Source organism: Porcisia hertigi, chromosome 20 (assembly GCF_017918235.1).
Source record: "Porcisia hertigi strain C119 chromosome 20, whole genome shotgun sequence".
NCBI classification, from domain to species: Eukaryota; Euglenozoa; class Kinetoplastea; order Trypanosomatida; family Trypanosomatidae; genus Porcisia; species Porcisia hertigi.
Window position 1 is genome coordinate 701,588 of NC_090579.1, and position 23,941 is coordinate 725,528.

The 23,941-nt window shown below is 56.4% G+C and overlaps 11 protein-coding genes across 11 annotated transcripts; all 11 read right to left on the reverse strand.

Moving 5' to 3' along the window:
• Window positions 1-1,407, reverse strand: JKF63_06022 (uncharacterized protein; the record flags this gene model as incomplete). The annotated part of the gene is made up of 1 exon (XM_067901975.1): window positions 1-1,407. The coding sequence occupies one exon, from the start codon at window positions 1,405-1,407 to the stop codon at window positions 1-3; it is 1,407 nt and encodes a 468-aa protein (XP_067757681.1).
• Window positions 1,408-2,447: 1,040 nt separating this feature from the next.
• Window positions 2,448-3,089, reverse strand: JKF63_06023 (uncharacterized protein; the record flags this gene model as incomplete). The annotated part of the gene is made up of 1 exon (XM_067901976.1): window positions 2,448-3,089. The coding sequence occupies one exon, from the start codon at window positions 3,087-3,089 to the stop codon at window positions 2,448-2,450; it is 642 nt and encodes a 213-aa protein (XP_067757682.1).
• A 1,133-nt stretch (window positions 3,090-4,222) lies between these two features.
• On the reverse strand, window positions 4,223-4,744 carry JKF63_06024 (uncharacterized protein; the record flags this gene model as incomplete). The annotated part of the gene is made up of 1 exon (XM_067901977.1): window positions 4,223-4,744. The coding sequence occupies one exon, from the start codon at window positions 4,742-4,744 to the stop codon at window positions 4,223-4,225; it is 522 nt and encodes a 173-aa protein (XP_067757683.1).
• A 631-nt stretch (window positions 4,745-5,375) lies between these two features.
• JKF63_06025 (uncharacterized protein) lies at window positions 5,376-6,485 on the reverse strand (the record flags this gene model as incomplete). Its single annotated transcript, XM_067901978.1, has 1 exon — window positions 5,376-6,485. One exon carries the CDS (start codon window positions 6,483-6,485, stop codon window positions 5,376-5,378), a length of 1,110 nt encoding a protein of 369 aa, XP_067757684.1.
• A 924-nt stretch (window positions 6,486-7,409) lies between these two features.
• Window positions 7,410-8,360, reverse strand: JKF63_06026 (uncharacterized protein; the record flags this gene model as incomplete). Its single annotated transcript, XM_067901979.1, has 1 exon — window positions 7,410-8,360. The coding sequence occupies one exon, from the start codon at window positions 8,358-8,360 to the stop codon at window positions 7,410-7,412; it is 951 nt and encodes a 316-aa protein (XP_067757685.1).
• Window positions 8,361-9,184: 824 nt separating this feature from the next.
• On the reverse strand, window positions 9,185-13,039 carry JKF63_06027 (uncharacterized protein; the record flags this gene model as incomplete). Its single annotated transcript, XM_067901980.1, has 1 exon — window positions 9,185-13,039. The coding sequence occupies one exon, from the start codon at window positions 13,037-13,039 to the stop codon at window positions 9,185-9,187; it is 3,855 nt and encodes a 1,284-aa protein (XP_067757686.1).
• Window positions 13,040-14,168: 1,129 nt separating this feature from the next.
• On the reverse strand, window positions 14,169-15,017 carry JKF63_06028 (uncharacterized protein; the record flags this gene model as incomplete). The annotated part of the gene is made up of 1 exon (XM_067901981.1): window positions 14,169-15,017. One exon carries the CDS (start codon window positions 15,015-15,017, stop codon window positions 14,169-14,171), a length of 849 nt encoding a protein of 282 aa, XP_067757687.1.
• Window positions 15,018-15,959: 942 nt separating this feature from the next.
• Window positions 15,960-16,799, reverse strand: JKF63_06029 (uncharacterized protein; the record flags this gene model as incomplete). The annotated part of the gene is made up of 1 exon (XM_067901982.1): window positions 15,960-16,799. One exon carries the CDS (start codon window positions 16,797-16,799, stop codon window positions 15,960-15,962), a length of 840 nt encoding a protein of 279 aa, XP_067757688.1.
• Window positions 16,800-17,527: 728 nt separating this feature from the next.
• Window positions 17,528-19,324, reverse strand: JKF63_06030 (uncharacterized protein; the record flags this gene model as incomplete). Its single annotated transcript, XM_067901983.1, has 1 exon — window positions 17,528-19,324. The coding sequence occupies one exon, from the start codon at window positions 19,322-19,324 to the stop codon at window positions 17,528-17,530; it is 1,797 nt and encodes a 598-aa protein (XP_067757689.1).
• Window positions 19,325-20,001: 677 nt separating this feature from the next.
• JKF63_06031 (uncharacterized protein) lies at window positions 20,002-20,934 on the reverse strand (the record flags this gene model as incomplete). Its single annotated transcript, XM_067901984.1, has 1 exon — window positions 20,002-20,934. The coding sequence occupies one exon, from the start codon at window positions 20,932-20,934 to the stop codon at window positions 20,002-20,004; it is 933 nt and encodes a 310-aa protein (XP_067757690.1).
• A 1,138-nt stretch (window positions 20,935-22,072) lies between these two features.
• JKF63_06032 (uncharacterized protein) lies at window positions 22,073-23,323 on the reverse strand (the record flags this gene model as incomplete). Its single annotated transcript, XM_067901985.1, has 1 exon — window positions 22,073-23,323. The coding sequence occupies one exon, from the start codon at window positions 23,321-23,323 to the stop codon at window positions 22,073-22,075; it is 1,251 nt and encodes a 416-aa protein (XP_067757691.1).
• Between the last annotated feature and the right edge of the window lie 618 nt (window positions 23,324-23,941).

The window sequence follows — 23,941 nt, forward strand, 5'->3', positions numbered from 1 at the left end:
TCAGCGACGTAGAACACTGTGTATCCACCCGCTCGACTTGCTATCTACAGTTGCCGTTCCGATGGCAACTGCTGTCGCAATTACCATGAGGCTTGCTAAAAACATCACGCGACGCACACGCGCTGCCTTGGCAGGGCTGCGCCATTCTCGTGGCAGCGAATGCCAGAGCAGCCGCAGTGCTGCGTTGCGGGTCTGTTGGTTCGACAGTAGACCGAGTCGCTTGACGTCACCCTTGAGAAAATTCTCTTCTTCCTTCTTTACCGTGTCCCGATACAGAGCGCAGTATTGCTCGGCTTGCTTCACGAGTGAGTTGAGGGTGTCATTATCAATGCGGTCGAGCACGCGGGCAGGCAGTCGCGAGAGCTGGGCGTAGACGCGCGCCATGAGCATGATGCCGTCGTCTCTGGCCTCCGTGTCACTCATGGTTACCCCAATTTCTTCATTAGCATCATTGATCCACTCAAGTATGGTCTCGCGCTGATGTATAACAAGGGCGGCAGTAAAGTAGATGATAGCGGAGCCCTCCACGTCCACCACAAAGTAGTCGAAGAGTCGCGTCAGTACATCCAAGTTCTCGATGTTGTGCACGTACCACGTAATAACCCAGGAGACGGCGTAATGGGACTCCGGCCCCACCCCGCACCACTCCAGAGCAGCAGCCAAGGGGGGGTCTTCTTGTGCAATGATGGCATGCATGGCGTACAACATCGCCTCGGAGTTCTTCAGCTGACACGTGCTAAATCGCTTCCAGCGAGTAACCAGAAGCTTCTCGCACACGGACACCACTTCCTCCCACTCCATGTGTGGACTCAGGACGTGCATCATGTAGCCCATCAGTTCGTGCAAACCCTGATAGTAGTAGCACTGTGGGTTGTGGAGGAGCACGCGCAGGATCATGTTCTTCAGCCGCCGCCGCTGTTCACTGCGCTCGGCTGAGTGTGGGTACAAGGTCCATAAGGAGCGCTCAATGTCTGCCTCCACCACGCGCGGTTGGCAATTGTCGGGGAGATGGTACCACGATATGGGGTATAGCACTCTCCCGAAGAAATCCTGTGGAGGCATTGCGTTGCCATCCACCACACCCTTCGCAAGCTCCAGGAAGTGACTGGTTTCGCTTTTCACACGTCGTGACAGCTGAGAGACGGCGCGTCGTCTGACTGGAGAAAACACAAGAGGCCTCTCTTCGCTGGTGCTACCGTCACCCTCGGCGGCCCCTTGGAGCTGATCCACACGAGACGATGCTCGAGGCCGCTCCAGTGAGGGGTGTCGGTGGCGAAGTGGGAATGTCGCCGCCAGGTTGAGCGCAGGTGCAGAGTTGAGAGACAAAGTGCGGCCCGGCGGAGGAGAGTTGCCACCGTCCTCTCTCTCCACCATCGGGTTGGTGGAAGAGCCTAGGGAGTCGCTCATGCGCGTGTCATCTCGGCTGTGGTTGACGCCGCTGTGACTTGCTTGCAAGCGTGTCTCTTCTTGCATTTGGTATATTATACCATCACTGAGCTGCGGCACAGCGGTACCGCTCCGGAGTCCAAGGATGAGATCCCGCCATACCATCACTCTCAGTTGCGCATATCGCTGCAGCCGACCTGAGCGACACATCACCGCACAGCTTTCTATGTACTCCGCTTCTGTCTGTTCAAGCCGGCGATGCTCGAGTTGATCGATGAGAGATTCTTCATCTTGCAGAGGTGAGGATGAGGAGGCGGCAGCAGAGGAGCCGGTACTCGAGATAGATACGGTGGCTGCATGAAACATCATCGTATTTCTTTTGCCACATGGAAGCGTCGTTTTTTTTTTAGGGAGAGGGAGGGAGGAGGAGGGGAGGGGAGGGGAGGGAGATGAGTAGTGCGGAAAGGCCAAGGGCGTGTGCGCCTCACCTCACGTGCGTTTGTGTGTAGTAGTGTTTATATGCGCAGATGTGTCGAGTCAATGCTGTTCGCACTCGAATCCTTTCACAGCGAGTAGCGTGGGTAAGCGAATGGGATAGACATGAGGGTGCGAGTGATATGGGGGACAAGAGAGAGAGAGCAAAATACTCTTTGGGGGGGGGGGGGCGGCTCTCTGGAGGAGCCGTCTTCATGGAGGGGAGCGGAGGGAGGGATGGAGGGAGGGAGGGGGGGGGGGGACGCAGGTTTTCCTGTTTGCTTGTGCTGCAATACCCACCTGAGCGAAGCATAAGTCGAAAGATATGCCGAGGCAATTGAGAGAGAGAGAGAGCACACGCGCACACTTAGATGGGGGCTTAAATAGGCTCAAGCACAAAGAGAAGGGGTAGGAGGGGGGAGAGGACTGCTCAGTTGCGAAAGTCTAGCGCTGGTGTCACAGTCAACATCAACCACGAGAAACAATTGGGGTATAACTATCGACATACATGCATACAGTGATGACTGTGTGCCGGTGTGAGCGAGCGCCAGTGCACATGCCATGCCTACGTGGGTGTTGATGCTCGACTACTCTGTAATGGTCTTGGCTTCCATGCCCTTTGGCGGTTGCGCTTCCACCTTCTTCTTTTTCACATCGTCCCAGTTTGTGGACAGCACCGTGCCGCCGCTTTCCGTGAAAGATTTGATCATCGCGCGCCGCTGCTCATCAGAGCCGTCGCCGTAGATTTGCTGGAAGAGTTTATTCAGAGCGGCCTCTCCTTCTGGCTTCGTGTCGTCCTCGACCTCCAGCTTCAGTGCGCTCCAGTCCTTGCCTTTGCTGTTGGGATACTTGAGGTCCTTGGAGGTTGTAGGAAGCGAGCTATTTGGCGTGGACGAATTTTGGGCCATAGCAGCATCCTCCGCACCGGCTTTGCGCTCCAGCGTTGGCCACTGGTACGGTTGGGCCTTGTTCACACATATCTCCACCTTCATCGGACGCACGGATATCGAGGCATCATCATCAGTGAGCTTCGCGAATAGCGGGTCATAACTGCAGCTGTACTCACGTCCGTTATCATCGAGGCGGATGATCACCTCCAGTGAGGTCGCAGTCTTCGTCACGATGACATCCTCCTCGGTGCGATCCTTGACGTAGAAGGTGAAGTGGATCTGCCCCGCGGACTGGTACCACTCCATCCGCACTTGGCCGGTGAAGGGAACCACTGGCATTTCCTTTTACCTGCGCTGATGTCAACACTGTATATCGCGTAAGCGGCGAGGAGCCCTCTGGAAAAGAGCGGCGGTTTGCAGTCGCTTGATGACTCGATTGAACGAGAACAGCAAAGGAGGGTAAAACACGGTGGGGGGGGAGAATAGACAAGAACGAGTGAAGTAGGGAAAAACGCGGCGGAGTGGTTCGCTATCCTTTTAATTCTTGGGCGTCACCGCCGCTTTTGTGGGACGAAGGGAGGGGGGGAGGGGGGTTAGGAGGAGAGGTGGTGAGCACACACGTGCACATCGACCGGTTGATCGCACATGGACAAGTGAAGGAGGCGAGGGGAGATAGGAAGGGTGGAGGAGGAGGAGGGATGGGTGCACCACCGATGCAGGTTAGGGGAAAAGTGGAAGGAGACGCAAGGGACACCAAAAAAGAGTCCAACGACACGCATGTGTCAAACAGGGAGTACGCCAGACCATTTCTCCTTCACAAACCGTGCAGCCTCACCATTCCACTCCAAAACTTTCACCCCACCAGGCGCGCCACGCACCTCATAACACAGTCGCTTACGGCCAGTCAAGAGTGAGCCTGTAGCTGCAGCGGCCTCTGCTGAACACACCGACCAGAGCTCAGTGTCGCTCTGCACAGGCAAGGCGAGCAGAGTCACCGGGGCCGAGATGACAGTAGACACCGCGACCCCAAAGCACCAATCCCAAGGGGAGGTTCGAGGTCAGTGGCGCACATATACACGCATACACATACACACACACTGATCGTCTGTATATGTCTGTCTATATTGGCTTCAGCTTCGAATAACGAAGGCAAAAAAAGACTAACGAAAATGAAGAAATCAAAAAGAAAGACAACTCGACTGGAAGGCGAGAGAAGTGAGCCGTCCGTAGACATCACCGTTACAGCAGCCACCGTGTAGCGGTCGAGGACAAGAGAGTCCTGAGGGCAGGTATAGGTCTTGAAGGAGCGAAAAGGAGCAACAGTGGAGAGACTACTGCACCCTTGTACACCATCAAGCGCCTTCCCTCGCCCCCGCCCCCCCATACCAGCCGTGCCCTTTGACTGTCATCCTAGCCGTTCACTGCGACAGGAAAGAAGAAGGGGGGGGCAGTCCCCCTCTTTTTTCCTCTGCTTAGTTCTTGGCGAACTTCTTGCCCATCTTATCGGCAGAGCTCTTCGACACCACCTCCAAGACGTTGTAGCGGATCGTCTTGCTCAGTGGGCGGCACTGACCAATGATGACCTCGTCACCCTGCTTGGGGTCAAAGGCCGGGCTGCAGTGCACGGCCAGGGACTTGTGGCGCTTCTGGTAACGCTGGTACTTCTTGATGAAGTGCAGGTAGTTGCGACGGATGGTGATGGTGCGGTCCATCTTGATCGAGTGCACGGTGCCACGCAGGATGCGGCCACGGATCACCACGTTGCTCGTGAAGGGGCACTTGCGGTCGATGTACTTGCCATTCAGCGCCTTCGCCGGAGTCTTGAAGCCCAGACCAATCTTCTTGGAGTAGCGGATGTGGCCGGAGCTGTTGACGTGCTTGCGGTTCGGGCGGTGCATGTTCTCATTCACCGCCGTCTGGCGCTGGTACGCCTTCTGGTGCTGAATGGTGGCATCCACCTGATGCGCCTTGAAGTACTGGGGAGCAGCGGACATGAGCCAACGAATCGAAGTTGAGCTTTCTCTGTGAGATATATATGTGTACATATACAGACACAAACACAAACACACACACATATATATATATATAGAGTATGTATAGGTTGCAATGAGGTAGATGATAAAAATTTGTGTGCCACAGCAATTTGTGTGAATGAAGTAGCGAGTGGAAGGTAATAGGGAAACCGAAGAGAAAGACGACAGGAAAAGGAATAGCGCAGATGTGCATGACGGAAGGGTACAGGGATAAGCTGGAAAGTGTGTTTGCGCGCATGCGTGCGTGCATATGTGTGCGTGGGGGGGGGGGGGTTGCGGCAGCTGCAGCAGATGTCCGTCGTGAAAAAAAAAGTGGTGACCAGTAAATAGATGAAAGCCGAGGCGAGAACAACGAAAATAAGGCGTCCAAGTATGTGTGGTGAGCGGGGGGGGGGGGCGACTCACACCAGCACCGGACAGTGAACAGATAGAGGGAAGCAAAGGAGGTGAGACACGCACACTGAGAAAGTTGATACGCTCGCGTAAATACACAAATGTCAAGTACGTGCGCCCCCTTCCCCCATCCCAAATGTCCATTCAAATCTACTGGAGCGCACCCTGCACACGTCACTTGTGTATGGAGCGCGCTCCTCTAGGTAAAACTTGGCACAAAGCGTCTACGTGGCATGTTGGCAGGAAAGTTCATCGCGCTCCTAGGCTGAGAGAACTCAGTGGTTGTCGTCTCTGGCTGCAACATCCCTGCACCAAGATACCGCATCTGTGGCAGGCTCGAGTCTCCCCTTGCATCCAACATCTCAGGCGCTATGGATGCATAGTCAGTGGGCGCATCGCCTTTGGGGTATGGATACGGGAATGAGCCCATGAAGCCATTCGGCCCCCTCATCGCTGGTTCCATCGGTGACATGGAGAGGGAGCCGCTCCAGGGATGCTTGAAGTCTGCGTGCTTCATCATATGGAGACGGGCATGCACCTTCTTGGCCTCATCGATCAGTATGCGCGCCTGCTCCTCCTCTGCGCGGCGACTGCGCACCCAAGCCTTGTACTCCTCGATTTCCTGTGGCGTCATCAAACCATACTTGGGCAATGCGTTGTTGAGATACAGAACAAGACCGACTACGTAGCTGAGGTACCCCACCCCAGCGAACACCCAAAGATTGACGGTGCTGACGAAGGGCAAGTATGCGCGCGATTTCACCTCGCAGTGCAGCAGGTAGTCTCGCAGTAGATGAGCCGGCTGCACCGCGGTCGCTACGATCTGTATGACGTAGGCAAGGAGCAGCAACTCTATAGCAGAGATGATGTCTTTCCAGAAATAGAAGTTGCGGAACTTGATAACGAACACATTGACATCAACTAATGTGCGGTTCAAACCACCCACGACGATGGCGGCGGCGCACACAAAGATGGCGAGTCGCATCTGTATGGCGTGATCGACGAAGATGTCGTTTGCAGAGCTCTCCGTGAGAGTCATGTGGACAGAATAGAAGGCATAAATGTCGCGCACTGTACTGTAAGAGCAGTTGCGTGTCTTGTGCGCGAGAGCCGGTGTGAGCTCATATTCGTTTGGGATCATGATATTGCGCGTGAACGTGCGTTTGGCACCAATGACTGTGGTGACGGTGTGTATCAGAAACGTGACAAGCTGCACCAACGAACAGAGATCGTAGAAGGTCACGATATTCTTCTCGACCATCAGCCGCCCCTTCTTGGGCCGCTGTTGGAGGTCGCTTACCACATGCATTGACACACTCTCTCTCTTCCCCAGTGATGAATAAGTTGTGTGCGTGCGCGCGCGCAGTAATAAAGTGGTGGTGGTGGTGGTGGTGGTGAGTGGAGTACGGGAACGGTATCCGCCACGTTCTTAATGGCCCAGACAGCGCAAAGAAGAAGAGTGGAAAAGCAAAGTGAATTGTGTTCACAAATGAGGGAGAGCTGAAGTAGTAGGGGACCATGCGTCCCGCCCCCCACACCCACACAAAAAAAGAACACGCATGCACACAAACAGACAGCTGTGACCGCACATCTGTTTCGCAACGTGGACCTCCCGCACTTGCTTTTCTTGTCACGCGGCTCCTCCAAAGCATTCGTCGCTGCCCTTGCACCATCCCGTAACAGAGGGGCAGCGGCGAATGCTTTGAAGGTGGACATTCTGCCCTCTTGGCGTGGTGACTGCCGCCGTGGGATGCGACTTGCGGGCGGGCGTCAGTGGAAATGCTAAAGTGCGAGAACGTCAGGGGGAGGAACAACAACAACGCACGCCAAAGATTTTGCTTGGATTTGCGCGCCCCCCCCCCCTTGTCGACACGCTGTGCGCACTACACCCAGACCGACTACGTTTGTTTCTTCTTGTTGCTTGTGGTGGTGCAGGGCGGTACAACTGTCTGGTGTGCTACACAGCATCTCGGGTAGACACACGGGAGTTAGGGAAGGAGGTGCACACATTCGCTGGGGCCATTCACGCTTTACCAACACTCATACAAAAGACTCGTTAGCGTTTAATCGACAATCGGGAAACAACGGGTAAAGTCGCACCGACGCATGCGCATCGGCGACACCTCTGTGAGCTGCGTGACCGTCACGCCCGCCCTCATTAGAGAGCCCAAGCGAAGCAGATGCGGCGATGGTGCCGTTTCTGATTTCAGGTCTTTTATACTTCTACGTTTATTCAGTCGCGAAAGACGAGGTCGAGCGGGTCGGCGCTGGGTGCTGGGTGCAGCGCCTTGTGCCTATCGGACTTCTCCTTGATCACTTCGTTGGCCTGCTGTTTCTCGAGGCGACGCAGCTTGCGGTCGCGGCGTTGCTCTGTCGGCGGCTGCGCCATGGCGTTCTTCCACAGGACGCTTCCCTTGCAGCACCCGTTGAAGATCGCTACAGGCTCCAAGGTGAAGCGGGGCCCAATCTCTACCAGCGACGGTGGACTTGTGGCCACAATTTGATAGTTGCGAACCCAAATGTGGCTGTCGAGCCACAGAAATGAGATGATGCGGTCCACGAACGGCTTCGACTTGGGGTGGTAGCGGGGCGTGTTGAAGGCCATGTGCAGCAGCGACTTGGCGACGCGGAGATGTGGGTGAAGCTCGAATTCGCGGTCGAAGTGAAGAAGTGGACGGCTGTACTTGAGGCAGTTGCCCGCCATGCGGATCTCGTCTGCTGTGTGCACGTTGTTGATCTGCATCTTGATGCTCGGTCCACTGGGGGCCTGCCCAATCCACAGGTAGCTGACGTCGTTGCGATGCGGTTCGACAAACATAACGCTGTTGCATTGATGCAGCCCACATAGCTCAATGAGGTCATCACCAAGGGTGTTGGTGCGGCCAATCTTCGGGTGTTCGCGGGAGTGCGGCATGAGACCACGCAGATCGAGGAGCAGATGGCGGTCCTTGCTCGTCATGCTCCGGGCACCAAGCACCAACATCTTCTGTCGGTTCGTCATCTTTTTAGTCGACTGTGCGCGCTGCACATGCAGCTGACCAACCATCTCTTCCTTGTGATCTTCTCGCAGGCTGGCGGCCTCCGCCACGTCAGTCTGCATTTCCTTGGGGCTCTGCAGAGGCTTAGACGCCGGCGCCTCGGCGTCCTTTGCGGGGCGAGAGCGCTTTTTACCGGCTCCTGCCATTTTTTGTATGTGTCGAAGTGAGGGTGGGGGGTGTTGAGGCTTTGAGAGACGACAGCGAGGTGGCGCTCGGCGCTGTGGGCACAAGAGTAAGCAGTCACTTTGCGCCTACAGTATGCACGTCTGCCGTTCTGTGTATGTTGCTTCTGCTTCTGCGTGTGCGTGTTCGAGTTTGGTGGGTTACGGCTACTACGACAGGTCAGGTCGCGGCCGCACTTTGGGGTGTTGATTAGGGTAGGGAAGGGAGGGAGGGGGAGAAGGGGAAAAGTTGAGGACTGGTTGTTACGTTCTTCAGATGGCGCTGGAAAGCAAGCGATACAGGATATTCCCTGTGCATGTATGGGCAGTTGCTCTTCTTCTGTGTACACACGCAAACGCGGATTTGCACATCGCTGCAGCTGAGGAGCCCATTGATGAACGATCCGAAAAGACGGAAGCGCATCGTGTACATATTAGTGACCTGCGCAGTAGACGCAGCACCCTGCCGTACATGCGACCCCCCCCCTGACTCTGTTGCTGTCGTTGTGTGCTCTATGGATGGGGCCGAGGCAGGGGTAAGACCGTGTGAGCACGAAGAAATCGCATAAACGGGCGTGGAATGACGAGTCTAGCCGGATGAGCTCTAACAGGCAAAACCAAGCGAAACACGAAAGAATTGACGGGCAAAGCGCTGCTCACCTCCGTCATGTGACTCACAGCTGACCAGGGCGGGGAGGGAGGGGGGGGGGGGACACGCAAGACACGTGCGGAGACCAACACACAAGCACATCCGTGTACACAGCCCTGGGAAGAAGAATCATGTAGGGAAAAGGGGGCTTCGCTGCCCATCACACAGAAGCCCCGCTGTCGCCCTCCTTCGCAGCCATCACGTAACAGTTGACGCCATAGAATACGGTCGCCATACTAGTTAGGTAATGGAGTTTGCAGGCCCGGCGCGCTACTGCCAGGCACTCCCCGACGGTTCTCTGTTCGCCGCTCTCCCTCGTCTGACCGGCGACTTGGAGAAAGCGACAGGTGAGGCGGTCAATGTCGGTGTCCGTGACGTCCCACAGGCACCCCAGGACGCATGACACCCCTGCACTGAGGTAGGCAAAGGGCAAGCCAAAGCTGTCGTAGAGCCCGCTGGCCTGCATGCGAGCAGAGCTGCAACCCATCAGCAGCACCAGTGTCGGTGGCGTGCCGGTGGCAGATGGAATCCAGTCGTACAGCGTACCCCGAGAAACCAAATGTTCTCCGCCCTTGTGACCGGCGTATACAAACGTGTCGATGTGATGGCCCCCTGTTTTGCAGTAAGTGAGGAGGCGGCGCAATAGCGGCGAAGTAACTGTGGTGCCACCGTCCCGTGCTGCCGCAGCTGCCGCTTGCAGGGTTTCTCCGTAAGCCACCTCCCAATGTGGGTGCTGTGCAATGACATCTGTGAGCCGCGAGGGGTCGTTTTGCCGCGCATCGTCATCGCGGTAGACAAAAGTCCGCCACAGCGATACGGTCTGCGCGTCAGTGCTGCAGCACTTCACATACTCAAGCGACGGCACACGGGAAATGCTGCGATCTTGGCACACATCCAGAGCCTCCCAAGGCAGCGCGTGCAACTCTCCGTCCGACACTAAATACACGTGCTCGCGCGAGACCAGAAGTAAGTCTGCATGGTGGTGGCCGTGACACTCTACGTTATCGCTCGCCGCGGTGGCGGCGGCGGCGTCTGGTGCGACCTCTCGGTAATACGCGTTCAGCAGTGCCGGCACCATTTCGTCCACAGCGGTCTGGATCGCTGGGTCCAGCAGAAGATCCAACCAACACTCCTGCACTGGGGCAGGCTCACTGGCGAGTGGGCACCACAACGATGGCTCAGAAGCGGGTGGTGTGGCGGCTGCCACTGTCAACTGTCCCAGCGCTGTAACCGTCTCGAGCAGCGTTCTCTGCACCCGCCTCACTGTCTGTGTGCAGCATACACAGCTGTACGCATTATGTGGGCCGTAAAGGCACGTTGCTTGCCCACGGGAAGATGAGACATCTTTCGACAGGTACGGAGCTGCTACAAGGACTTGCAAAGTGACATGCTGCATGACATCAACAGGGGGGCAGCGACTGGCACCGCGGAGGCGAATACACTCAGCAGCAAAGCGCACCGCCAGTATTTGCAGCTGGTTACTGAGGGAGTCACCGGTGTGACCAAGTAGCAATATATGTGCCGCACCGAGGGCGTCTTGCATTGACGCCGCAACACGGCCAATACGGCCATCAAGCTCGAATCGCTCACACCACCATGCCTCCTTCCTGTGACGCTCGCGCTGATAACCCTCCTCGGTAAGCGCAGCGGAGCTGCTGCACGCAGGCTGCCGCTCGCAGTTTGTGGTTGAGGTGAGCTCACGTGGGCCTTGACTCTCAAGACACCGACCTGTTTCACCGGCTGCGCTTTCGGCACCTCGCATCAGTTGCGATCGGTTGCGGCTCATCACATCTGTCATCTCAGCTGCGCATGACCGCAGTAATCCTCCGACTAGACAGCGTGCCGTAAAGTTCGTCAGCTGACCGCCCTCAGTGCTTTGAGTCTCTGCCGGAAGCGCGGCGTTGGCCCGAGTACGTCGGAGCCACAGCTGTCCTCCTCCTTCACTTTGCGAGCCGGCTGAGATGTAGCAAAGCTCCACAACGGTGCCAAGGGCAACAGCGGAGCAGTTGGACAGGATCGGGGCAGAGACGGTGGGGTCATCGCCTTCTACATCTCTACCCAAGACACCGTGCACGCAGAACTCCTGAAGACGCCTCCGAGCGCCCCACGCGAGACCTGCGGTACTGCTCCGTGGCCAGGTGGTGATACTTGCATTCCCTACGTCACAATGATCGGCAAGCTCTGGGTTTATTTGCTCGAGAGCGGTCTTCAGCCGTCGCCATCCCGTTAACGCCGCTCCGTTGTGGCTGTCTGGAGTAGCGTAGTCCGTAGCGGAGAGGTGAGTGGTGGTGAGCACGGTGGCCAGGCGGTGCACGAGTTGAAGCAGTACCTCAAGTTGGGGCGGGCAGGGGCAACGCGGCAGAAGACGCCCGAGAAGTGTTAAGTAGAAGCGCGCCAAAGGGGCATCGCGGGCATCCAGCAGTGCGTCAATAAGACGCGTCAGTCCGATCAGAAGGAAGGATGGGGCAAACGAGTCCTGTAGCACTTCCTTTGCCCATTCCGCGGGGCGGCGGCGCAAGAGGGCGTCACACACTGGCCGCAGCTGCCTGACGTCGCGGCAAGTGGCCAGCACATCTAGCGCTGTGGAGGAGGTCCACTGAACTTCCTCAAGCCATTCCATGTACGGTAGACCGCCCTGCCGTGTATGTGACCTTTTCAACGGCCCTCCCCCTTCTGAGTCAAGTGTAACACCACTCAGAATCCGATGTAAGCGCCGCCGCCACTGAGTTCCACGTTCATCCAGCGCGTCTGCGAACCAGTCAAGCAGTGTGCATGCCTCTGCAATGAAACCCCAGCGAAGCGACACCGCGATCAGCGGCGCTATACATGTGCGAAACGTCTCGGTAGTCTTGAAGGATACAAGTGGCACACCTGCAGCGGACAACCGCAACGAGAATGGCGCCAAACGCAAGAGAGGGCCCAAGGCCTCTACATTCACACACGAGGCGGGCTCCACGGGCTGCAATGCGGTGGCGCTGCCAAGTGTGCACTGTCGCACACAGCGGATCACACGCATCAGCTCACCTAGCGAAGCGTTGAGCGGCTCGGTAAACCGTACCACACTGGTGAAGGTGGTGGACAGCAGCGGTGGTTCCTGTGCGAAGGCGCTAGTCAGCACCGGTTCGACGGAGCGACTCCATTCTGCACTGAAGGCCGCTTGGCGCGCACGTATGTCTGCCGTGACGTGTTGACAGACACGAAAGTGCAGCTTCGCCCACGGTTCGCTGAGTGTAGCGTTTGATGGTGCACGAGAGACGCAGGTCATGAATGTCGCCATATCTAAGCTTGACTGCGCAGCGCTTTCCAGGAGTGTCACGGCGCTCATGGCGCACAGCCCACCCGTACACTGTAGCGCACGCCGCACCACTGTGTTCACCCAAGTTGCGAGCAGCGTGCGACGAGCCTCAGCGCAATGGCTAACCACCGTCCAGCACTGCAGACACCGCCACACCGTCATCGACACCCGCCGAAACATCTCCTCACCGTCTGCAGTGGCCTCCTGTGCCTCACTGGTGAGCATATGCCAGTAAATCAACAGCGACGTCACCACGGCGATCGCTGTGTCACGCGCAGTCGTCTGCACTGCGCCCTTAGAAAACGGCGCGTCCTCTAGCGACGCCATCTCCCGATTCACCCGCTCCACGTCTTCATCGGTGATGGACAGCAGCGAGGCGACGCTGGTCCGTGGGGCACCATCATCATTGGCTGCACTGGGCAGGGGTAGGGTCGCCAGCGGGCACCATCGCCACGCTGCGACCAGCAGGCGGCTCAAGGAGAGTGGGCTCAGACTGCTGTCTGCGGTCGCTGCTGCACACAGACGTGCGTTTAGCTGCACTCGCAATGCGGAAGCGAGCAGCTTCGACAGATCCCAAGGCGATGCGAGGTGACGATACCGGGAGGAAGAGGAGAGCTGCTCCGCAGCCTCGACCACCGCTGCAACCTCGTCGGGATTGTGCAAGGCGTGTCTGGTAGCGTCATGGAGAGTACGCAGCAGGACAGTGTGAGATGAGGCCATATGCGTGTTTGAGTGCGCGTTTGTACTTTGGGTACGCCACACCTTTTCCCACACGGGCACACACACCCCACTCCGCCCCCCCCCCCACACACACACAGTCTCACAGACGGGTCCGTCCCCGGCAAACGCCGGTGAAGCAAAGAGCGTGCACGTATGTTTGTAAGAGTGGGCTTTAACAAGATTTGCAAATCGCAGAGAGGTGGGAGGGTAGAGGCTGAGGTCAGAAGGGTGGACATGCGCAGAAAGAGGGAGAGGGTGGTCATGTCTTTGACATGACAGTGCCTGTCCGCACTACACGCTGAGGAGAGGCTAGGCAGAAAAGCGAACCAACCATCCGTTCGGTGGCACGATAGCACGGGTACCCTCAGCAGGCTCTGTGCTTCCCGCATCTTGCATAGGGGGGATGAGGGGATTCTGTGATCTAACGCAGCCACTCCTCCTCCCCCAGAGAGCAAGCACGCGCACCCATAGTGATCTCTCGCGGCTGCTCAGCCAATTTCACGGATATGAAGCGTCGGGGCATGTGCGTGATAGGACAAAAGCCGATAGCCAAGCGCTTCGACCACATCAACGAGACAGCCAACAGCAGCAGCGTTGATTTTTTTCATCAAACAAACGCGTGGACACATGCCGGCGCCAACATGCGCGGACCAGTTCAGTGCCAGACACAGACAGGTCAAAATGCGCCTCAAGAAAAAATAAGAAGCAAAACAAAGGGGAGAGGAGCACACATACACACACACGCGCACACACACAAAAGGGCAAAATAAGTGACCGCTGAGTCCAAAGAAAAAAAAACGGAGGAGGGAAAAGAGCGATCAATGAGGGGGTAACACCGAGGCGACAGCGCCGCTCGCTGTCCGTAACTTCACACAGTCACAATGCCCTCCTCCTCTTCTCACCTTCTCCCCTTCATCAAGTCTCTTGATGAACGTGAAAAACTCTGTGGGCAGACGCCAGACGACGTGAATGAGACCGATGGAGAAATTTGTGACACGTCGAGGCACCCTATCGTACGCCCCCTCCCTTCACACACACGCACACACACACACACACAAATCCACAACCAGGGGTGGCACGCTGCGCTCGCTCCCACTCGCATTCCTTCCCACGTCCGTCACAGATAGGCCTACGTGAGACTTTCCATATTGTGCTTCACCACGAGTAGCACATGCGTCTTCCAATCGTCTAGCTTACGGATGTCCTGTAACAGTGACACACCGAGTTCAAACTTCTCGACGTCATTGTCGGTGACTGCCTCGAGAATGAGCTGCAGGAACTCCGCTTCGCGTGTGTTCTTCAAGTATATATCCGCTGACATGTACTGCTGCAGAGCATCGCGGCACTCTTCACTACCCTCAAACCTGTTGTCGTTGTTCACCATGGCGTAGCGACACAGCATTGCCCTTAAAAAGTAATCCTGCGCCTGGAACTTGAGAGGGCCGCCAAGCATCTCGTTGGCAATGCGCTCGTAGTACATGAGAGCCTTACTAAACTGGTCATTTTCGCTGTAGATCTTCCCCATCGAGATCATACACTTCTGCGCCTGCGCTTTCTGGTCCTCGGCGTTGAAGTACTGCATGGCCTGTTCATAGTACGGGATGGCCTCCATGCCAGATCCCTGCTCGTCCAGTGAGGAGGCAAAGTCCACGAGAAGTCGTGCCGCGCCAGAGAGGCGATTGTTTTCAATCTGGAAGCGGATCGCCATGTCTAGCATCGCCTTGGCCTTGTTCGGGTCAACTTTCTTGTAGGCGTTTGCAGCATCGGTAAAAGCCATTCCGGCCCCCGCCGTGTCGCTGAGCTTCACTGCACAGTCTCCAGCACGCGAGTAGGCGTCCCCAGCGCGCATGAAGTCTTTGTCTAGTTTGTACCGAACGCCGGCCTTGTTGAAGAGATCGAATGCGCCCTCGAAGTCCTTGAAGAATAACTTCTTCGTCTTCTTGTCCGCATCAGCGAACATGGAGTCTGCGGAGGACATGATGGGATGATGAGTACGCGTTCACCCAAGGTTTGCTGCCACGGCCTAGAAAGTGAGATGATAATGGTGAGTCGGGTGTCACAAGAGGAACAACACACAGAAGCGTAACGACAGCCACCGTCTCGCGCGCGCACACATACGTACAGGAGTCACGTAATAGCCAAGACCCCAGAACTGTTGCCAAATAAGCGAACCTGTGAGACGTTATGGATTTCTGTTGGTGCGTAGGCCACCGGAAAAGCGTGCATGATGTCATCACACGCGAGATGACGTGGTGGAGTGTGCAGCCATCGAAAGTGACGCACGGTGGTGGTATGTGATGAGTGACAGGGAGGGGGGGGTATAGGGGGCGAGATGAATGACTCACATAAGGCAGTAGTAATGATAAGCGCCGTGTTGCTAACATACACAACAGTAAACACACACACAAATACACACAAACATATTCGACTGCCCAGTCACCGAATTGGGGAGGAAAGAAAAGGGGGCAACACAGGCGTACCGAAGGTGTCGCTGGTGCGGTGTAGTCGTACAACGGCGTGTCTGGAGAGGACACTTAGGGAAGAATTCTGGGTACGATTAGAGCGTCAGCTGCACAGAGACGCGAACGATCTCATAGAAGAAACAGATGGTATTTATATAAAAACAGTTCATTAGATGCGTTTGCGTATGGATATGTGCGCCTCCCTCTCCCTCTCCCTCTCCATCCCCGCGAGTGTGAGTAGAGGAAAGAGAAGGCGGCGTCACAGACCGTTATGATAATTCAGAAAGGTAAAAAAAGGGGGAAACCGAACCGTGAGTGACACCGTCTTATTCACGCTGACGGTCGGTCATTTTGTGACATCCCAAGGATGATTTGTGCAGCACGAAAAAAAAAACGCGCGCATGCATAAGGAGCTGCGCTGTGGTTCAAGCGTCACATGACTATCCTTGCATGGATGTTTAGTTGTACTGAGCCGCAGGGTGCTGCTGCTGTGACTGGTCAGGAGGCGGGTAGTACGGCGCACAGGGCTGCAGACGGCTCCCCATGTACTGGACACCCGGGCTATGGTAGTATCCGTGGTACGTTGAACGGAATCCACCGTATTGGAGAGCATTACTCGTGTATCCACCAGGAAAGTGTGGGGTCTGGTAGGAAGGATAAAAGGGCTGCGCGTTGTACTGCGGCTGCGAACTATAATAGCGCGGCACGCTGCCGAGCTCGCCGCCGTGGGGCCAGCCGCCCTCGAACTGAGACATGTTGTTGTCCACCTGTGGAGTGTACACCGACTGCGGTGGGCTTCGCTGAGCGTGTGGCTGCCTCTGTGGTGGGTGATACAGATCAGAAGAAGACGTGACAGTCGGCGTTGGAGTTGCCGCGACGGGGATGGGGGGGGCGATGGCCACGGGCTTCGGGGCTGCCGCCGGAGTCCGCACGGCGTCCACTGGCTGGCGGGTCTCGGCCGGCTGCAGGGTGATAGAGGGCTCCGGAGACTTGACGACACCTTCGAAACGGAACTCGGAGGGCATCACCAGCTTGGCGAGGGCCTGTGGCATCGACACGGGGCCGATAGAAGTGTACACTACTTCCGGCACGGCAGCAGGCTTCGCTGTGGTCACAGGTTTAGGGGCCGGCGCGGACTCTGCTAGGGCAGGTAGAGACACTTTTTTGGGCTCCACCGACACCAGGCGCCTCGGTGCATCGCTCCTCCCCTCATCGTCCCCTGGTACCGCCACCGTGGCAGGAGAGGCAGTCTGCTCCTTGAGCACCTTCACGACGTTTCGGTTTACCCACGCGGACATTTCGGTCGTGGAAGACGGGCCCGGAGTGCAAACACACACGGACAGACACACGCGAATGGGAGAACGAGGGATGTGAATGAGGCCGAGAGGATTAGCTGGGTTATGTTGTCCTCGACGCACTTTAATGATTTATCAAGCAAGACAAAAAAAAAAGAAGGCGAACTGTATGCGATGACGGCCGAGGTACCGAAGGACTGCGTTGCAAGTATCGTATTGATTCAGTGAAGGGATCGCGGTAGTGGTTGTGAAGAGGAGGTGCGTTGCCACTTTCACGACTGGACACACGGGCCGTGCGGGAGTGCACGGGGGAGAAAAAAATGTGGACGAAGAAAATAGTAAGACGCGCCGAGGTAATCGGGGGAAGAGATGGTGAAGTGACTGCTTGCCGCATCCCTGTGATTCCGCTTACCTGGTCTTTGGTGTGTTCCACGCTCCGTCAACTCCTTCGTTTCTGTTCTTCAGATGGGATGAGGGGCGACGGTAAAACCAGTCGTGGGCGTGTGTTGTGTTGTGTGTGTGTGTTTGCGACACACACTCACAGAACAGACAGCACGTTCACAACAGAGACCTATACAAGAGATTCAGTATTTAAGATTTGAGAGAGCACCTCTCTTAAACGTACAGTCTTTTATGCGAGGTCCCTCAGCGGCATACACAAAGCACACATCTTTCGATAAGCCCTCCTTCTTACGTACAACGATATGCATCTCATATTCACCGAAGCAATGCTACTCAGCACAACCACGGTCCGCGTTAGCAACGGCTTCTCCATCGCCCTCAGACAAGCCTCCTGCACTTGCTGGCGCCGACTCACATGAATGGGCACCTGTGCTCTGTAGGCGACGTGTAAGCACTGCGACCATCTCCACGTGATGTGTGTGCGGAAAAAGATCGACGGCGAAGGCTGCAGTGACCTCGAACGGGGAGCCTCGATACGCTTTCGTGCTGGGCTTAGTCAACCCAGGGCAGTCCCGCTTCAGCGCGTTCTGCTCGCAGGAGATGTACACCACGCGCCGTATTGTTTCCGTGCCGCGAATCCACTTGAGCACTGTACTATTCACGCCAGCCCGGGGTGGGTCGAGGATGACTACAATGTCCCTGCGGTCCTCAACAGGCAGGCTGCTGACGACGGAGGGGAGCAGGTGCTCCACACGTCCACAAAGAAACTCAGCGTTGGTGATCCCATTTTTCTGAGCGTTACGCCGTGCATTTTCCACAGCCGACTCCACAAGTTCAATCCCGATGATGCGCTTCACGTGCTTCGACAGCGTCAGCCCAATCGTGCCAGTGCCACTGCACAAGTCCAGCAGCGTCGTGTCCACTGAAAGCTCAGCAACCTCTGTCACTTTCGACAACATTATGTCCATGCCTGGCGTGTTGACCTGAAAAAACGCTGTCGGGGAAAGCTCAAAGTGCAGCCCGGCGAGATATTCGGTGAGGGTTGGCGAGCCGTACAACACCTCTCGTGACACGTCGAAGGGCAGGGAACCGATTCCCGTGTGGGTGTGGGATTGGAGGCTCACTACGGCAGCAGTGGAGAGCCCTGTCGCTTCTACCAACTTGGAACGCATCTCGTCAGACGTAAATACGGCTAGGAGGCGCTCTCGCACCGCCGACCACACATCCGGGGCGGTGCTGGCCGTATCGACTTCTATATCCATCATCACCTCGCCCTTTACGTTGTGGCGCACTTGAAGCTTGCGCCAGAACCCACTGGCTTTTACTTTGTTGAAAACGTCGAGGCCGCCCTTCATGGGGTCTCTGAACTCCATGCATACGTCCATTAGCGCAGCGGCCACGACCTTAGCGGCAGCCGCCATCGTTACAACGTCCTTACCAGGTAGCGTGGCTGGTAGGATGGCCGCTGTGCCCTCTACAAGGGAACCTTCCTGAAACCCCAACGCCGGCGTGACTCCGTCCGCGCAGAACCCAAACGAAAGGTTGACGTGGTTGCGGTATCCCTCTGTGACGGGGCTCATAAAGATGTCAATGAAGCGATCTTGGAAAGCGCTGTAGCCGTACACACTCGAGGGGAGAATCGCCCGCATCACATCGAGGCAATGCCGCTTCTTGCGCTGGAGCTGCTCCTCCATGTTTAGGTGCTCGTACTGGGCCAGCTTGCTACTCCCGTCGCCGCCGTCGCCGTCACGGCATCGCTTTGTACCTCCTTTGTGGGTGAGCTCCAGGTCGCGTGACGACACAGGCACCTCCTCCCACGGCCGGCCGCGGTGAGAGAGGGCCTGCAGCACAGCGGCGGCCGCCGCGCGGTCTTCGGGGGTCTCGAAGGCCATGAAGAGGTGCGGATTCTTGGGATTTTTGTTGATGCGGATAAGTCCCTTGAGAAGCGGCTGCGGTGGTCTCTCGCGCTGTTCAGAGGGCAGAGTTTTCACAATGAGTTTCTTGATGGAGCCAACAGTGGAATATGTGTCATGGGTGTCAATCTTAAGGAGGTTGGCGTTGCTGTGCTCGTGCAGTTGCACGAGGCCTTTCTCGTCAGCACTCGGAGGGGGTTGTGTGACGGACATGGGTGAAGCTGTCCTGCCAAGAGGGAGTTGAGGATAAAAAAGAGGGAGGGTAGGGCGAACGGAGTGCGTCGAGGCGTACCAGTCAACAGTGAAAGTGAGGGAGAAGAAGAGACGGTGAAGGGGCGGTTGAGAGGTCACACCAACACACATCTAATGCGCGCCACTCAGCCACCCATCCACTCAAGCTCTGTGATGAGAGTTGCGAGTATTTGCGATGGGACCGCCTCTTCTTTCATTTCCGTTCGACAAAACACACTGACACACGCACGCCAACGCACAGCTGTGCTTTGCCACTTCTGTGAGGGAGGAGGCAGAGACAGGGGAAGGGCTGAAAGGCTGACCCCCTCCCTCCCCCCCATACACACACACACACAGGGAGAAAACAATATCATTGTGCACCAGCGTAGAGTGCCTGTGCTACAGCATCTTTTCTCTTTGCACAAAGGGTCACATTACACGCCCGCAGAAACACCGGCACACAGACATACAAAGCTCCCGTTCACAGGGCGAGTTCGCAGTTATTGTAGATAACGTGAGAACTGACACATGAGGGATGGCCCCTGCACTCGGGGGAAAGACAACGCGAGGATGCCTCGCTGAGACAACAGACTGTGTTTCGACACCCCTAAATGGAGCCCTGACCTTCGTGCCCAACCTTCTCTTTTCACAGTCTGCCATTATGTCCGCTTTGCCGCGGCCTCCACACGACTTTCAACAACCGAAGCCAAGGCATGGATCATGAGATCAAGCGAGTTCGAATACTCTTCTTCTGGGACCGCAACAACGACGATGTAGTGGAAGCGGCCATTGGAGTTGTAGAAGGCGCGGCAAAGACCATGGGCAAGTGGCTGGCCTGGGCCTGGCGTGAATGTGATCTCGGCTATTGCGCTGTTTAGTTCCTTGGCAAGCGTGTGACACATGCCTTCATCGTTTCCGCCATCACGCACTTGGGCGCTCGCCGCCGCAGCAGCGCCCACCACGCCGTCACTGTCGTGATCGGCAGGAAGTCCCACCTTTGCTGGCGGCGGCGGGTGGCCTTCGGACAGTGACTCCAGCGAGTTGTTCACGGATGCGTTGAAGCGCTTCAGAAAGATGTGCAGAAGCCGAACACAGTCTGCGTGCTTTACACGCTGCTTGTATGCAAAACAGTTCAGTGAGATACCGTGCACGGCGCCACGAGACTTCTCTGTGGCTTCTGGCGGCGCAGGCGGACTACATTGGATGGCAATACTATTGTCACGTAGCAACTCCGTCACCCGCCAGGTGGAGGGAACATTGTACTGAACGTAGTAGTCCATACGTTCGCACAAGTCCCATAGAACGTCACCTACGGTGGAGTCGGTTGCCGCGTTGGTGGATGCGCTGCGGGTAGAGGGAGAGACATCACGCAATAGACCAGAAGCAAAGCTCATGCCTTTGCCTAAGAGACTATTACTTGTTGGCGCCGTCACTGCAGCCGCTGCCCCGACCCCTGTCCACCGAGCAAGCACGCAGCTTCGAGGCACCTGTGCGCGTGCCTCGTGCATTGTCCAGCGAGTCTGGCTCACGGCAGCTACACCTGCTACTGCCTGAGAAGGTGGTGCAGTCGAGTAGCGTCGAAGGACCCGCATTATTGCGCGTCTAGAAAGTTCGCCAGCACAGTCCTGTGGAGGTGCGACTGCGTACCAAGAATAGTTGATCGCGAGCAGCCACGGACGCCTTGCGTAAGAGATTGAGGGAAAGACCAGAAGCAGATCACAGTCGCTCACTTCTCTTTGCTCTCGGGGACGATAGTAACAGAACCGGTGTGGCACTCGCACACGCAGGCGAAGGCGAACGCTTTTTCAAGCTCGGCTACCAGTACAGCCTATCAGCTAGGACCGCTCCCTTTGTACGAGGTAAAACGTGGGGGGGGGGGGGATGCAGAGAGTGATGCCTCAACTGCGCGCGTTACCACGCTGTTTCCTGCTCGTGTGTCCTCACCCCTTGAAAGATGGCGGAAAAATGAAACACACGCAGAGGGAGGGGGAGGGGGAGGGGGATCTGGTTCTGCAGTAAATATCCAGCTTTACACATACATAATCGGGTGAATGAGAACACACAGTTGCATGCATCAAGCACAGCGCATAAAAGGGTGCGCGTGTGAGCATGTTTCCGTTGTGAGAGCGCAACGGAAAGAGGCAGAAAAACAGTATTGGTGGGGAGGAGGTAGTGAAGCGCACGTGCGTATGGTCAGCCAGGCGGCGGCGAATACAAACACATTACACACACACACACACAAAATGTGGGGTGAGAAAACATAGGGGCAACCGACGAAAAGAGAGGGGGGCTAACCGAGAAGGGAGCACAAAACCTCCAGCGCTGACTACTCTCTACACCACCTGTACCAGGAAGCCACTGATCTGACCTCCTCGCGGATGTGTGGACAGCAACATCAGCTCAATTCTGACCCGTGCGGCGAAACCGGTCTTGTTGACTTCTCATCCCGTGTTTTTGTTTGCAGTCGGCGCGTTGCAGAGATACGCGTGCACGACTGTCTTGCTTGTGTGTCAACAAAGAGCTTCTTCAGAAGCATAGCACAGAGACAACTCAGCGGAAAGCGTGAGTACTACAACTACCAATGATCAGTTCTTTCCACTATCCGGCGCATGTGCCGCAAGGCGGGGGAAGGGGGGAGGAGGAGGAGAGAAGGAAGTGCGCACGGGCAAAGCCAAGGCGCCGTGGACGCGAGCACAGACGGGGAAGAGGTTTGCGCGCTTGCCGCGATCGTCACTCCCCGCCCACGTCCTTTGACTGCCTGCAGATGTCCTTCCACCTACTGGCCACATATTTGCGTGCCTCGAAAAGAACGTAGCGAGTCATCTCTCGGCGCACGAGAAGTTGCGTGTTGACGATCTTTGCATCCACCTCCTTCAGGAAGTCCTTCAACGCATCCTTTGCCAGGAGTGTGGAGAGCTCGGTGGGGGTCATAGACTGCGTCTCAAAGGGGTCAGTACCGATCTTGGAGAGGACACTTTGAAGCCGGTTCTCACACACGTGGTCAAGCAGGTACTGCGTTGCTTGGCGCACCTCCGGGTCACGGATTACGCTCTCCATGTGCGGCAACTGAACACCAGATACTTGGATTGCCTTCCGTCTCACCTCTTCCAACTCGTCTACGCGCGGCCCCTGGCGGCGATCGGTCGAGATCTCTTGGAACGCCGTGCATTTGAACTTCATTATGGTGAGCCCCGTCGCGTCGAAGCCGGGCTCGCCGCGGCGACAGTGCTTCACGACGAGGCCCTCCGACCAGTTCCCCTTGAGTGGGTAGTCACCCATTCCTACCTGCGGGGGGATCGTTGTGATGAAGTTCTCCACATCAAACGCGGCCACTTTGCTGAGCGGTCCTCGAATGATAGCCCTCGCGTAGAGGAGGCCCGGTATTTTCTCAAAGATGGCAAGAGCTTGATCATACGTCATGGTGCAGTAGTCCTCCTCCTCGGACATCCGGTACTTGATGTCGAAAGCGTAGAAGTGTAGGTCGGGGGAGTACTGTGGGAAAGCATTGTTCTGAACAGCCGTTATCGCCCGCGGCTTGCCGGCCACCATGACGCTTTGCCGCCGCTTCGGTATGCTAGGATGGTCGTACTTGCCGCCGAAGAGCTCCCCGTTGATGATGATGGTGCTGGGTGACGTGCCCAGCTGCTCTGTGAGGAGTTCCCTCCCTTTCTTGGCATACTTCGTGAGGTCTGGTATCAGAATATGGTAGCCAAAAAAGTGCTCGTGTGGCGGCATGATGCCACTCCGCTTTGCGTACTGGACAGTCTTTCCATGCTCTGTTGAGTAGATGCCAAAGTTGGCGCCATGCACCTTCTCCGTGGCGATCCACTCATCATTGAAAAGACCAACGTTTTTGAGCGCATCCATGCGTCGCGAGTGAGCATTTTCAATCTCACTATAGCGCTCAAAGAGAGCGTCGTTTCCTTCCGCAAAGAGGATCGGTGAACGGTGCAGGAATCGCACAAGGCATCTCCGGAACATCTTTGCCGATGAGGACAAATAGTGGCTACAGTGTATGAGCAGATGGACTTGGCTGTGGCAGCAACGATACAATAGCGGCCAGACAACGCCTGTCGTGAGCCACGGAGAGGCTAAGCTGAAACTCTCGTAGGCCAAGCAAAGACAAACGTCTTCCCCCTCCGCTTCACGTGACGCGCCCCCTCGCCGTACACGAGCGAAGACACACCATTCAACCAGCCGGGGAGAGATGAAAGAGTAAAGCAGTGGAGTGCGGTGGACGGGGGGATGAGCCACGAAGAGCCACAGATGCGCATTGATATTCTGGTGCGCGTGTGTGCGTGTTGTGTGTCGGTGTCGGTGTCGGCGTGTGCTCTATGGGTCTAAGCAGGACACTGGGAGGAGGGGAGCGGGGTGGGGTGAGGGCAGCCTTTTTCACACGCCTCTCCTCATCGACAAAAAAAAAGATAAGCTCAAGAGCACGAGAAGCCATTCTTGCTTCATGCACCCTGCCCACTAGACAGAGCTTAGAATGCGGTAACACGGTTACCGCAGCCGCCAAAGACAAAACACATCGCTGTATCGCGCTCCGTTTTCTTCACTTCCCTTTCTCTTTTGAGAGGAGTCACAATGTCTACCGAG